Genomic DNA, 15,247 nt, shown 5'->3' on the forward strand with positions numbered 1-15,247 from the left:
AACCACTGCTTGACCTATTGCAGTACTACAGAATTACCCAATAATTAACGTTTTTTTTCCTTTTTTGCTGAACTTATTTGAATCCACTTAAGCTAAATATGCTTATGATGTAATTTCACTAACCTTCCAATAGACTTATATTTGGGGTGGCAAAGGATAAATGCGTATATGCTAATGTATGTAACATGTCCTATTTGGGCATTTTATTGGAAATTAATCAGCAGGTTCATTTATGGCTATTGGTTTCAATACATTTAGAACGAATTCAATACATTTAACATCAGTAACTCAATACATTAAGAATTAACTAAATTGTTAGTTTTGATTGGGATCTAAATACATATACAGGCGTCAGTCCTATTGTAAACTTCTAAAGATATGTGTTATGCATTCATGTTGGATAAAAGCAAAACTACGAAATCAAGTGTCATCAACCAAAGTAACTGAATACTCATGTATTGGAGATATTTTTAAAACATTTTGTTTATTCATTTGCTTGTCTTCCTGACTAGCATGTAATTTACTTATGTTCCTAGTGATTAGCTGGTACTTGCTACGTAATAGTAGCTGGTACTTACCACGTGCCAAACTCAGGTCCAAGCACTTTGTTTCATTCATCGCTTTTTACAACAACCTATTAGGTAGGTACTATTATGAAGTCTTTCACCAGTTACATCGAATCCATCACCACTTTGAACTTGCTCCAGTCTACTCTCTGAATGGCTGCCAGAGCCATCCTTTCAAAACACAATTCAGTTCTGTCTTACTCTGCTTAAAATCCTTCCATAGCTTCTCATTGCTTTTCAGATAAAGCTAGAAATCCTGTCTGTTCTTACCAGGCTTGAATTGGCCCCCTGCCCTCAGGCACCTCACAGGTGTCTTGCTCCTAGTTAGGTCTTTGAACCCTCCAGGCTGCCACCTTCGCAGACTTTCCACCTGGTTAGGTCTCTCTTCTTAATCTTCGTCTCCAAGAGCCTTCCTGCCTCCCTGATGAGATCCACTCCCCTTGTAAGTGGTTTTACGTGGTAGGTACTCTAGACAGGTTGGATAAATAAATGGACTTTTTTTTTTTTCGGTCCTAAAGTACCAAACCACTTAATTTCCTTATAATAACTATATTTATTTCAAGTGGTTGGCTTTCGCATAAATCTTGGACATAATTATTTGCAGATTCAAGTTTAGAAAATAAACTCCTGAGCCATGTGAAGATTGGTTCCCCTGTTCCAGTTACACACTCACATTTTACCTGCCCTGATAACTGGAACGTGGTACAACATACCCTACAGCTCTGGGTTTTCTTTGTATCTCCTATAAACATGAAGCTGATTTTTCAAATGTGACAGGATGGCTTTTGTCGGAAATTTGCTCTTTTATGTTAGGAAGACAGGCCCCTGTCTTAAAGGCTGTCCGGAAGCTGCTGTAATAGAACAAGCACTCTCAAGACCACTTGGACGAAACGCTGTGCTGTAAACCACAATGGAAAAACTGCAGCAAAGTATTCCCAGTAGAAATCTTGGAATTCCTTCAAGTATATTGAGATTTTGTTAGAAATTGAATTGCTGGTGTAATCCATCTTCCTTGTGAGAAAACATTCAGATAAAGAGCTGGGACCTAGCAGCATTAACTAGTAGAACATCCCTTAAATCAATAAGCTACAAATCTGGCTGTGCATTCCTGCAGCACCCGGTGGTACACTCAAGTGGCTTCCAGCTGGAGCAGCATGACGGATAGCTCCTTCGAAACCAGGGCAAACTGCATAGCGATGCAGGTTCCTAAGTCACCCTTGTTACATTCTGCAAAATGCGATGCTATTTCACTGATGCACAGAAGAAATGCACTTTTCCTTTTGTTTTTCAGATTTTCCAAATGTGGTTATTGAAGGAGTTCTCCGTGGGATATTTTACCCTCATCTACAGCCCAGGTAGAAATCCTCCATGGCCAGAAGAAGCTGAAGCAAGTCTCAAAGTTGCAGTCAAGGAAATCGATAGCTACCAAATTAACCTAAACTCTATGACATAACAGCTCTAGCTAGTGGTAAAATTCACAGTCCCAGCTTAATTCAGGGCAGGGACATTTCCATTAGAATGGTGCTTTTAAAAATAGAAACTGAACCAGGGCGGTGCTGAGGTTAAGGCCAAGTGTTTAAGAAGTAGAACGTAGCTGCCAATTTAGAAACCCACGAAAAGGAGACTACAGAAGGATCCCGGGGAGCACCGCGTGTGACAAAACAAGGGACTCTCGCCTTCACTCGCATCACTGGCTAATTGAAAATCTTATCCTGAATCATACCGAGACTGATCAACTTTGGTAGCTTTTTTTTGTTCAGAGTTCATGACACACTAATCTTTTCATTATGAGATTTTTTTCTCAGCCAGTGATAGATATATTCTGAAGTGCTGGCACCAGGAGTGTGTTCCAGAAACACACACTGCTAAATGTGAGGAAGGAACTAAACTGGAAATTAAATTATGCTGGCAATATTTGGGCACTTTTTAAATCATGGCATTTTAATTTACATTATAGTGGAGTTGCATCATACCCAGGGGTTAGCGTCTAATGTCGGTACATGAGATACAATGGGGTATGAAGATTGTCCTTGAAAGCCCTGTAGAAAGGCTCTATGTTGGAAATCTGTCCATCTACCACAGCCAGTTTTTCCTCCAGCGTTGGAAGAAATGACTGTTTCTTTGGTTGAAGACCAATTGAAGCTGTTGGGATTTGTTTAGGGGCTATTTTGTATTAAAAAAAACACATACTTCAAACACTAGAATCACACTTACCCCTGAAGATGCTGCCCTCTCAGAGACAGAACGTGCACTGACATTGTCAACACTCAACTTGGTTTACTCAAGGGCGTCCATTCATTGAATAGGTGGTATTGCCACTGTTAGTTTTCCTTATTGTTTCCTTTTCACGGACCTCATGTTGAATTAATGTAAGTTAAATGTGTTTATGGTATGACTCCACTGTACATTTTACATTCATATTTTTAGTAGTAGAGGATACAAGCATATATATATATATGCAACCTGTATGTATGTGCTGTATTTGGGCATTTCATTGAAAACTAATTAATAGGTAGCCTATTTATGGTTATTAGTTTTAATAAGCTTCTGTGGGAGAATTAGATTCAAAACTAATTACTGAATCATGTTATTTGATTAGGATATAATTATACAAGTTTAAAGCCGGCTACAAACTTTCAGAGATGTATTTATGATAGATGTGTTACTACATGTTGGAAACTAGAACTAAATCAAGTGTCATCAACCAAAAATAACTGAATAGTCAAGTGTTGAAGATATTTTTTTAATGTTTTTTGTTATTAGCTATTTTGAGTTAAATAAAAACAGAGAACAAGAAATATTTGAATTGTCTTCAGCTCCTAAGATTTTATTGGAAACACAAATTGTGTCTTGTCTCTTTACACACACACACACACACACACACACACACACACACACATACACATACAACTTCTCACAGATTCACACAGACATTTATTTCTAATCTGACCAGGTGAGTGTTAATTACCTCATCTATGAAGCCAATATCCTCATTAAATAGTTAGGATTCACCAAAATAGTAAGAATTTTAAAAAAAAAGACCAAGAATCTTTGGTGGCACACTACTCAAAAAATGTTTTTTTGATAATTATTTTTTTATCTTAGTGATGACATTCATATTTTTATGTAAATGTTTGATATATAATTTTATATTCCATTTCAATTCCATTACAGGAAATAGAAACCACAGTAGGTGTTTTAAGGAGAGTGGAATAATAAGAAACTGAGTACGTACAGAATCTTTCGAAGGATGAGGGGAGTGAGCTCCTGGTGGGTGTCCAGGAATGACTTCCAGAACATCCCAGCAACCTCCAGGACCCACGTGCCAGGGGAGGTACAGCTTCTGCCTTAAGCAGGAATTCAGGAAGTCAGGAGGCTGCTACTGGAGCTACTAAGGTGAAAATTACCACTGTAGCTGCAATCCAGGATCAGCACTTAGGATCAGGAAGTAACTGAGTGCCCAGGAAGCTCGTGACTGGGCACTGGGACAGAGTGACCAGTGCCATGACCGACTCCATAATTGACTTTCAACACCCATGGCCATGCTTGCCAGCAATCACAGCCCAAAGCAGCAGGAAGGTGGTATTCACCCACTTCCATCTTCCACTCCATATCCCATGAAAGTCCAATTGTCAGAAACTTATTCTCAATCCGCAGCTTCAAGGGAGTCTGGGAAGGAGATGGAACTTGGTCTCTCAAGCTCAGGAATGCACATTGGTAAGATGATGGAATATATTTCCAGAGTTGAAAATTTAATAAAAGGATATATCAGAAAGAAAAATCTCCCACCCTGTCTCCTATATTCCCAATTCCCCTCCCACAGGCAACCACTGTACTTAGTTTACTTCCAGAGAGATTTCATCCACATGCAAGCAAATAACGTTCCTTTTTCCCCTTTTTTACAAAACATAGATGTTTCAAAGCATGGATTCATAGGCAATAGAGAAGTAAAGAGTAAAGGGAAGAAAACAGAATAAGTGAAAGAAATCCCATTACCACTTAAGCCAGGATGTGGGGACAGCTCTCACTCCTCCAACCCCCTAGTTCTTGGATGTGGAGACTTGCCTGAGACTGATCTCATCTTGGCTCCTGGTGCTATTTTATGCAGAGCCTCCCTCAGGTCTCACCTCCCTCGCCTGGCCATTTTATATACTGGCAGCCCTGGGTTCCTTTCTTTCTCCTGGTGTCCTTTCTAACTCCCCTGTCCCATTTCAAACAGTGAGCCATGTATACAACCCCAATAACACCAAACATTCGCTGCCTGGTAAGTCCTCTAGTCATTTCGCTTTGAAAAGTGTAGAAATCTCAGGATCTCAGTTTAGAAATAGCAAATAGTTTTTGTCTTCTCACCTTTGATCTATTGATAATGGCTGCCTGAAGTACTCTATTAAGGATTCTGATACACCCATTAGAGTGGCAACTATCAAAAAAACAAAAAAAAAAATAGAAAATAAGTTGGCAACGAGTGGATACATTCAAACCCTTATACATGGCTGGTGGGAGTGCAAAATGTTGCAGCTTCTGTGGAAAATGCTATAGCAGATATTCAATAAATTAAACAAAATTACCCTATGATCTAGCAATTCCACTTCTGGACACATATCCAAAAGAAATGAAAGCAGGGACTCAAACATATTTGTACACCCAAGTTCTTGGCAGCATTATTCAGAATAGACAAGAGGTGGAAGCAACCCAGGTGTCCATCGATGAATGAATAGATAAACAAAATGTGGTGTATACACACAATAGAATATTATTGACTTAAAAGGAAGGAAATCCTGATACATGCTACAACATGGATCAACCTTGAAGACATTCTGCTAAGTCAAATAAGCCAGTCACAAAAGGACAACTGCTGTATGACTCCACTTATATGAGGTCCCTAGAATAGTCAGCAGAAGGAGAATGGTGGTTGCCAGAGGCTGGGGGTGGGGGGAATGGGAAAGTGGTGTTCCGTTTGTTTCAGTTGGGGAAGAAGAAAAAGTTGCAGAGCTGGATGATGGTGACGGTTGCATAACAGTGTGAGTGTACTTAATGCCATTGGAACTGTGCACTTAAAAGTGGTTTAAAATGGTAAAGTTTATGTCATGTATATTTTACCACAATTTTCATAAGAAAGCTTTTTTACAAAAAGGATTTTGAATGAGTGTTGGCTCAGTGAGTTAGGATGTAATGACCACTAATTGGTGATAGTGACCAAGGGTGCAGGAAGAGTGTTGGCACACATCCCAGGTAATATTTTCCTGTCCTTGGCAAAGTCTAGGATTCTAAAACAATCATTCTGAACCAGAGCTGTGCATCAGAATTACCTAGAACTCAAATCAATAATTGGGTGGGGGCCTGTCCTTGGATAGTTAGAAAGACTAACTACCCATTGATTCGGACACACACCAATGTTAGGAACCACTATTTGAGGGAGGGGGTTTGTGAACTGCCTTCTTTAATCATTATTGACTTTCATACCTCCTGCAGAACCCACTATCAAGAGAACATAGATTCAACTCTCAAGGTATTGCAGGTGGCCTCAGAGAGAGACTTGCCTTAGGCCATCCTAGCTGCTGTAACAGAAATGCCATAGACTGAGTGACTTATAAACAACACACATTTATTTCTCACAGTCCTGGAGACTGAGAAGTCCAAAATAAAGGTACTGACACATTCGGTATCTGGTGAAGGGCTCTCTTTCCACTGTCCTCACATGGTACAAAAGGGGCAAGGGATCTTTGTGGGGCCGCCTTTATAAAGGCACTAATCCCTCACCACCTTCCAAAGGCCCCAACTCTAAATACCATCACGCTGGGGAGTAAGTTTCAACATTTGAAGGTGGGGAGGGGGCACAGACATTCAGATCATGGCCGTAAGGATGACCAACAAGTTTGACTAGTGTTCTTAATTTGACACACTATATGAATATATATGCATTTATTCATCCACTCATCCAATGAAATGCACTTGAGTTCCCTCACTGGATTAAGGCACTGTTAGTCACCTAAAGAATAGAGGCATTGTCCTTGCTTTCTAGAATTTTTGGCCATTTAGTGGGAAGGTCTGTTTAACTGCATTGGATATAAAGTTCAGTGATTAAGGCTACCTTCTCCAGTCTATTTAGCTTAGAAACAATCATTTTCAGGTTGGCTTTCTTTTGGTTTTCATCTTTGATAAAACAGATTTTGAATTCAGTAGCGGAAACCCAGGGAAATAGCAGACACTTAACTTAAAACTGAAATTCCTGCAACATTTTTGTCCACGCAGATATATAGTGACAGTCGGGATTCTGCTGAGGGTGAAAAGGCATCTATTTTTGTGGGAGGGGATGGAGGGTACGTTGAAATATTAAGCCATCAGAGTACATCCAATTTACTAGAGAAAAAATTTGTTTTATATCCTAGGAGTATAATTGTAGAAGTGCCCTATAAAACGTGAACCATTTTCTGTCTTCATTACCTGACATCGGTCATAGTGTCTCCAGTTTTGATATTCTGTTCATTTAGATCCTCCTGCATCCTGAGCTCCTCCTGGGTGCCCCGTGTTGTTGGACCAGGGCTTTTCACACTTTATTCCATTATAACTTTATAAAGTTTTACGACCTTTTATTGAAGAACAAATTGAAGATCAGAGAGGTGAATAATTAATACGTAGCTAAAGTGATTGCGCACCAATTTGGGGGCCAAGAGGTACTGGGCGAAATTCTGTTCACAGATTGTTCACAGTGAAGCCTCACAGCATCTTTATGAGGTAAGTATTCTTATGATTCCAGTGAGGAAAATTGAAGGTGAGACAAAAGCACAATAGCTTGACCAAGGCCACCAGTTAACAAAGGGGATCAGGATTTGAACCCTTCATCCGCAAAGCTCGGGCTAATCCACTCCCCGTCAGCCTCATGTCAGACCTGTTTGTATTTATGCACGTGTTTGAACCACCCATGGATACTCAAGTGGGAAAGAACTAATACTGCAACGTTGCTAGTCTTTCTGCACATTAACAATTGTTCCGCGCTTTCCCATTTCTCTTGATTAAACCAAGTTTGCTGCTCTCAGCTGTAGCCTCCCCCCAGGTCTCTCGGCTTCCATGTTGACTCTGGTTCATGCTCCACACAAGAGCCAGAGCCATCTTTCGTAAATGTCCATCAGATCACGTCCCTCTCTTGCTCAAAACCCTCCAGGAGCTTCCATTGCCACTGCCCTCTCCAAGTTCCTTCGCACTCCTCTTGCTGGTACTTATCTTCCTGGCGATCCTGACCCTTCGGTTCGCAGGACTTGCCAATGGTTGGTCCACCCTCCAGCCCTTTTGCTTCTCTTCAGAAAACTGGTCATTCTCACCCCTTAGGACTCAGCCTGAATGTCACCTCCTCAAAGAGCCCCTCCTCGGACACCCCATCTCCCAACTCCCACTCGGCACCGTTATTGTATCATAGCAAACTTCCTGCATCAGCACCATCTGAAATCATCCTGTTTGTTTATTTGTTTACTATCTGTCTTCCCTCACAAAAGCAGGGGCAGCGTCTGACACTGTTTCTCCAGGGCAGGCCAGAGTAGATGGCAGGACCCACTGCTGAAGGAGGAGATGGCCGGCCGCCTGTGTGCCTGTCACCCACTCAGTGCTGCCACAACAGGGGCTTCATAAATGTGTAGAGGGTAGGCACATGACCTTGCAATCTGGATTTGCTGACATCTTCCCAGATTACTGCAGTGATTCATTATATCCTGATTGTTCTGAAAATAGGGATTTTCTACAGTTTGCTTACCAGTTTGATACAGAGTAGTAATGTGGTCACTACACACTTGAATGATTTCTAATATATCTATCCTTCTTTGCAAATGAAGAAGCTAATTCAGTGATTGCAAACCATGGTTGTGTGACATCCCGGGGCAGTAGTTTTTGAAGTTTGGACCCTGGACCATCAGCGTCAGTATCACCCACGAACTGCATAGAAATACAATCTTAGGCCTTGCCCGAGACTTACAGACTCTGATACCCTGAGAGGGGCCTGGAATCCTGACAAGCTCTCTAGGTAATTCGGAGGCAGGATTAAGTTTGAGGATTAATGCCCCACAACCCTAGGGCATTTCAAATTATTTTCATGTTGCATATATGTAAACGTTTAAACTTAAAAACAAATAAACAAACAAACCGTTCAATACAGGCACAAAAACAAACCAGGCCAGAATGGTTACTATAGAAGCCTGATGACACCTGTAAGACAACAGTCAAACCTACCAGCAACTCAACAGAGCCAACGAGATGTGTAAAATGTAGTAAAGGATAAGAAACGTACACTTAGAAATTGTCTTCTTTAAAATGAACCTTTAAATCTGGTTATAATGGTAATTTATCCCAGAAGGCAAGACGGTGTCTTTGTAAATTTTTGGTATCTTTCTAAATTTGAATTGGAGGAAACTAGAATCCTGCCTTCATGGAACTTACAGAATAATATGATATTGGATAGATAAATAGCCCCAAAATTTGTAATTATAAAGTCTAAGTGCTATGAAGGAAAAATAGGGTTTACTTGTGTGAAGTGCAGGAAAGATTTGGGCAGACCAGGAACCTTCTCGGAGGTAGTGACATTGAAGTTGACATCTAAAGGATGTTGGAGGAATTATCCGGGCAAAGGGTGGGGGAAGAAGGACGGTGTTGCAGAGACATCAGCAGGTTCCAAAGCCCTGAATCAGGACAGAGCTGCAGTCAAGGTCCCCAAAGAAACCTGGTGAGTGTGGAGGATAGTGAGGGGCTCGGGGCCAGACCCCACAGGGTTCACCTCTGGAGCTGGCCCTCAAGAGATTGGCATATAGCCTACATGCCATGGAAAACCACTGATGGGTTTTACACAGGAGGGCTATGATTTGATAATTTTATTTCCCCCCAGCTTTATTGACGTATAATTGACAAGTAATTATTTATTTTATTTTTACATTCATTTATTTTTCTTTAGTAGGCATGAAATTTTTTAAAACGTGAATTTAAAAGAAAACCCTCCAAAGGGCTCTCACGCATCAGCAAATAATATGCAATTTAGGCTAACATATATGATTTATCACACTTGGTCTGATTTATCTTTAAAAGATCACCCTGACTGCTTATGGAGAATGGACTGGATGGGTGCAGGACCTGAAAGCAGAGCGACTGTTAGGAGGCCACTTCAATAATCTGGGTGAGAGGTGACCTTCTGGTTTAGGGTGGTAGCAGTGGAGAGGATGAGACATATTCAAGATGCATTTGCAGAGCTAGCAGTGGATTTGCTGATGGACTTGGAGGTGGGAGGTAAAATAAGGGAGAAAAGTCCAGAATGGGTTTTTGGCTTGAATAATTGGGTGGATGGTAGTGCCATTCATTGGGTATGGGAGGTTGGGACCTGCTATTGACTGAATGTTTGTGTCCCCCCAAAATTCATAGGTTGAAACCTAATCCCCAATGTGATAGTATTTGGAGATGGGCCTTAAGGATGTGATTAGGTCATGAGGGCAGGGAATTTCCTTGCCCCTTCTGTCATGTCAGGACACAGTGGGAAAATGGCAGTCTGTGAACCAGGAAGAAAGTACTCACCAGACCCCAAATCTACCTGTGCCTTCATCTTGGATCTCAGCCTCCAAAACGGTGAGAAATACATTTGTGTTGTTCATAAGCCACCCAGGCTGTGGTGTTTTGTTGTAACAGCCTGAACTAAGACAAGACCCCTCATTTCAGGGAACTCCAGGTTGTGGGAGAAATCCTTTCGGGGCTTTGTTCTCCTCCAGTTCAGACACTTTGACTCTTCATTTGCTAGTTATGTCTGCAGTTGTTTAAAGGTGAAATTGGAAGCCACTGACCCACCAGCAGAAGGAAACTAATCTAGACTTTTCCCGTTGTGGTAATAGATGTGTGCTGAATTATCTGGAACTTCCTGCTCAGCTCATGAAGGTCAGGAACATGCTCTGTAGCCAGGAGCAAAGCAAAACCCCGAAAGCAAACCTGTGACTCTGACCGCAGTCAAAGCATATCATATTGCTACCTGACTGAGTTGACAAGTGGTAAGCATTGTAATCGTACACAGTTTCTTCATTGAGCCCCAGGAAGGCCACATAAATCATCCCGCCAAAGAGGATTCAAATGTAAGTGGTTGCCATGACTTCCACAGTATCTAAGACTAAAGAGAATGGTGTCCCATCACTTCTCAGGTCAAATCTAAACTGTTCAACTCAGGGCTGAGCGTCTATCAACTGCCAGCAGCAGGCCACACTTACAACCAAGGCAGGACACCAAAGCCAGTTACCATCCACCACAGACACTCACTCAAGCCTCACGTCACCTGGGCCTTTCCTCTTCCTGTTTGCCACTCACCTCAGTTTTGCCAGTTCTACTTCTATCGTGCCCTTCGCACCTCAACTCCAAAAATAAAGAGGAAAAGTTTATTGTTTAGAAAGATAACAGTCTTTGAAAAAGTGTAGAAACAGTTGAAAGGCAAATGTCAATGTTTAATCATCTTTATTAAGTCCTGAGAGATTTTTAAGTATCTCATAGTATAAATGTAGACGCTCTTTTTGGTGAATTGCAAACATAATTATTGAGCAGCAGTTAGGCGTGAAACACTGTCCAGGGGTAGATTAGAAATAAGATCTAATCCTTGACCTAGAGGATTCCTGTCCAAGGAGGAGATGGGAGACACCCAGGAAGCAGTAAGAACTGGTGTGAGGAAGTTTCCAGTGAAGGCTCGCTGAGGGAGGCCACGTGCTGAGTCCTGAAGGATGGCTGGGAGCAGCAGGGGTGGGGGAGGCTTGCAAGGCAGAGAGAGCCGCTGGTACAAGGCTTGGGGCCAAATCAAAAGTTCCGAGGTCTTTGTAAGAGAACTGTACTTCCGGGATGATGGGGTTAAATCCAGCCTTGAGTTTTCTGCTCCAGGCTGACCAGCTTTATTCCTTTCCTCGGGGTATTGTCACAGTGCTGGTCCAGAAGAGGCACAGGAAGCAGACTTGTCTTTAATGTCCAGATTGGAAGAAAAAGGTTCAAGTTTTCAAATTGAGATACCTATCCAAATAACAGGACATATTTACCACCTAGGACAGACGGCAACTATGGTTTTCATAGCACTTTCAAAGCCCAGTGTGCTTCAGGAAGAAAGTTCTTCACATCCTCTGAAAAATTAGTGGAAACTTATATGACTCCTAGTTAAACGTCAGAAATAGGCAGCTGAAGGGATTTTGGCATGTTGCTCCTCTCCAAACCCTCCAAATTTGTGATTCCCGAGCATTCTGATGGAACTAGCGATGGAATTAAAACTTCATTTGTGTATTCTGTAATGCATTTTGATTCAATATTTGACAGATGGATGGACTTTTTTTTTTTTTTAAAGACAGGACTCCTGTAACTAGTCATTCTGATTCTACATTAATGCCTGTTGTTTTTCCATTGCTCTAGAATATCAATAACACTAGCAAATCTCCAAATAGGTTATGTTGTATTGCACCTAAGACTTAACGCTTGGCCAAAAATCTTAAATTTACAAGATGAATTACAGACTTAAGTAAAAGCTGTTATGTACTTAACAGCACCAAAATTTTCCATTACAGATACTGTTTTTACTCTCTCTTAATTAAAAAAAAGAAAAAAGAAAAGTGCCTTGAGGAGTCTTTGAATTTCCAAGTCTTCCAGATCAAAGATTTCTTCAGCTGTCTGAATTATAGGAATGTTGAAAAACAAAAACAAATCCTTTTCCTGCTATAAAATCCTTCCCATGTTTTTGTCTCGATGTAACTCAAAACGGCTGAACTAAAAAAATGTAGTTGGTGAGTTCTTGTCAAAACCTACGAATTCATCAGAAATGGACTGGACAGTAATTTTCAAAGTGTCATTCTAATTCATCTAACCCAAGAATAAACGTTACTAAATTCTTATTCAATGATCCAGAAAATGAGCTATATTAGCATTTAGCCTAACAACTTATGGCTAAGGATACCAAAATGGTTTAAACTGTTTATTAAAGTGACTCAAGACGAAATTGTAATAATTTGGGCATGATGGTGGTGGTGGCCAGTGTGATTTCCCCGATTTCACACGTGCCCTTGCCGACATCTGTGTCCTTTTAGCAGCACAATTGGCAAAACAGTGAACTGTTCATTTCAAAAGCTTTTGCAAAAAGCAGAGACGTTTTGTAAAGCAATAGTGTATAGTCATGTCATGATGAGTGGAGGTGGAGGGGGTAGAAAGAAGGAACACACACTAGAGAGGGGACTAATTAATGTATTTATTTAGCAATATCTAATCAATTCACCCTACAAGTCATCTACCCTACAAGTCATCAGTTTGCTGATGTTTTCAGTATGAGGCCTGACCCTCAGTGTACGAGAAATAAAACGCCTTTACCCGGGGGTAGCTGTTTGGTCATCTGATATAATAGACAGCCCAGCATTTTACTACCTGTGTGCTAGTGGTCTCAGAATATCAGCACTTTGCAAATGAACCACTTTTTGATTTGTCGCTAGCGAGATGTCGTGCTCATACTACTGAAAAAACTAGGTGGCCCATACGGGTGTAAAGTACAAGACCGTGGGCATGGGGGGTATCAGTGGCTTCGGTGCCCTTTGACATTCAAGCCTCCAGGCACTTCATAGGTCTAAGAAGACATTTGTTTCCAATTGCTTCCCACGTTACCTTAAAATTTTCAAATATGCTTTCTTTTTCGAATTGTTCAAAAGAAATGCACCCTAGAGAAATATTGGAAGGCTGAAAAAAGTCAACGACATACACGTAAAAGTTGAAAAACAAATGCCACCGTTTGCTTTTGCTTTATGTCAGTTTACATGTGTTGCATTTGCTTTATCAGTCTGTATTTACACAATTGAGAGCATGCTGCATACAGAATTTCTACTTTTATCTTGAAAACAACCATTTTCTCATGCTACTCAAGTTTTGTAGCATATCCTAATGAATGCATGCTACTCTGTTACGGGATGTATGTTTTATAACCATTTTGGGACAGTCAAGTTGCTTCCAGTATTTTGCTATCATAATTTATTCTGCAATTCACATCTTTTATACATAAAACTTTTTCAATATTTTCGTATTAGACAAAGACTTCAGGTTGCAAGTCATGAAAAAAACATCAATTCACTCTGGCTTAAGCAAAAAAGGAAATGTATTAGCTTGCATAGCTAAAAAGCTACGGGTGGAAACTGGCTTCAGGCATGGCTGGACTCAGGGGCTCAGTGGTGTCTACAGGAATCCATCCTTCTGTCTCCCGGACCAGCTTCCCTCTGTGCTGCTTTTCTTCTTGGGCCTGCGCCTTTAGATCCTCCCAGATGAAAGACAGCAGCTCTTTCCTAATATCTCCAGCAGAAGTCCCACAGTTGAAGCTCACCAACACGAATGGGGTCAAACGCCTCTCCCTGAGCCAGTCACCGGGGGGACCGGGGGAATGTCATGTTCTGGTTGGCCCCCAGGACGTCCCTGCTCCCTCTCCCTGCTCACTCCGCACCACCCTGCTGATGCACACTGGACTGTCTGCTGCCCCTTGAACCCTTCCTTCAGTCCACACTGAGGGACTTCCCTGACCACCTCATCACTCTCTATCCTCTCTCCCTGCTCTGTTCCTTTTCATAGGCTCACTACTCCCTTTTGCTCTGCTATATATCCCTGTGGTGTATGTGTGAATTACGTCTGCTTCCGTGGAACCATGAGGTCCAACGCTGCAGCTCTATCCAGCACCCAGCAGATATTTATCAAGTGAGTTAACGAATGCGTTGGCCAGGCCAGGTGTGTACGATTCCGTAGGGTCAGCCTACCCTAAACACAAGAAATGCTGGAGGGAATGGTGTGATTCCTCAAAGAAAATGGGCAGCCATCCCAGAACGTGGGGGACTGGATGCTGGACTGACTAAAACAATGATGCCCATTACAATTTGAAATCACTTGCTACAGCAAATTCCCAGGAGTGGGACTTCACAGGATATGAATTGAGTTTCTTGATAGGTACGTTAGCTCCCTCTATGAAAATTCTCCTCATAGCAGACAAAATAATCTTTCTCAAGGGCAGACCACATCATGCCCCTCCACAGCTTAAACAGATAGTGTACTGTGAATAAAAGAACCTCCCCTGGCTCCCCAGACCCAAAATGATCCCGTCTCAGCCTTACTTCTCTGACCTCTCAGGCTCCCACGTGCTGGCTTATTCTGTCCTGGAACCCACTCCTTCTCACCTTGGGACCCTCATACTTTCTCTTCTCTCTCTGCCTGGAAGGCCCATGTGGCAGATCTGAGCAATGCTTACTCTTTCTTCTTCAGGCCGTAGCTTGCATGTCCCCGCATGTCCCCTCAGGAGGCCTTCCTTGGCCGGGGAGCAGGATGCGCCTCCCAGCCTCTCCGGCAAACACGGGTCTATTTTCTTCGCAGCGCTCATCACCCTTTTCATTGGTTACCTTATTTATTCTGCCTTCATACTAGAATGTCAGCTCCATGAGACCCCTTTCTTGCTGTCCATTGCTGCATCCCCAAAACTCAGAACGGGTACCGGCCATACCAAAGGCCTGTAATCCATGTTTGTTGGAAAAACTTTTTTTAATTGCTCCCCAAGAAGGTGGGAGTGATTAACACCTCATCAGCAGTAAGAATATTCATTTCACCTCCTCTCTCGTTGAAGCAGTTTTCTTAGAATACAGCTCAAGAGACGGAACTGTTTTTGACCCTCATTGCAAGGCACCTGGAGGAGAAGC

The 15,247-nt window shown here is 41.8% G+C and overlaps 1 protein-coding gene across 4 annotated transcripts in view; it reads left to right on the forward strand.

The window, feature by feature from the left end:
• Positions 1 to 3,355, forward strand: part of SNX24 (sorting nexin 24) — a 139,875-nt gene extending 136,520 nt beyond the window's left edge. For 3 of the 4 annotated variants that reach the window (XM_033111090.1, XM_033111087.1, XM_033111089.1), the window contains one exon: positions 1,858 to 3,355. In XM_033111090.1, coding sequence (XP_032966981.1) covers positions 1,858 to 1,925 — 68 coding nt within the window. In that variant the 3' untranslated portion in view covers positions 1,926 to 3,355. The remainder of the gene's footprint in view (positions 1 to 1,857) is intronic. The other variant, XM_033111088.1, reaches the window with a different exon arrangement.
• Positions 3,356 to 15,247: the final 11,892 nt, after the last annotated feature.

The sequence above is a fragment of the Rhinolophus ferrumequinum genome, chromosome 7 (assembly GCF_004115265.2).
Source record: "Rhinolophus ferrumequinum isolate MPI-CBG mRhiFer1 chromosome 7, mRhiFer1_v1.p, whole genome shotgun sequence".
Lineage (NCBI taxonomy): Eukaryota > Metazoa > Chordata > Mammalia > Chiroptera > Rhinolophidae > Rhinolophus > Rhinolophus ferrumequinum.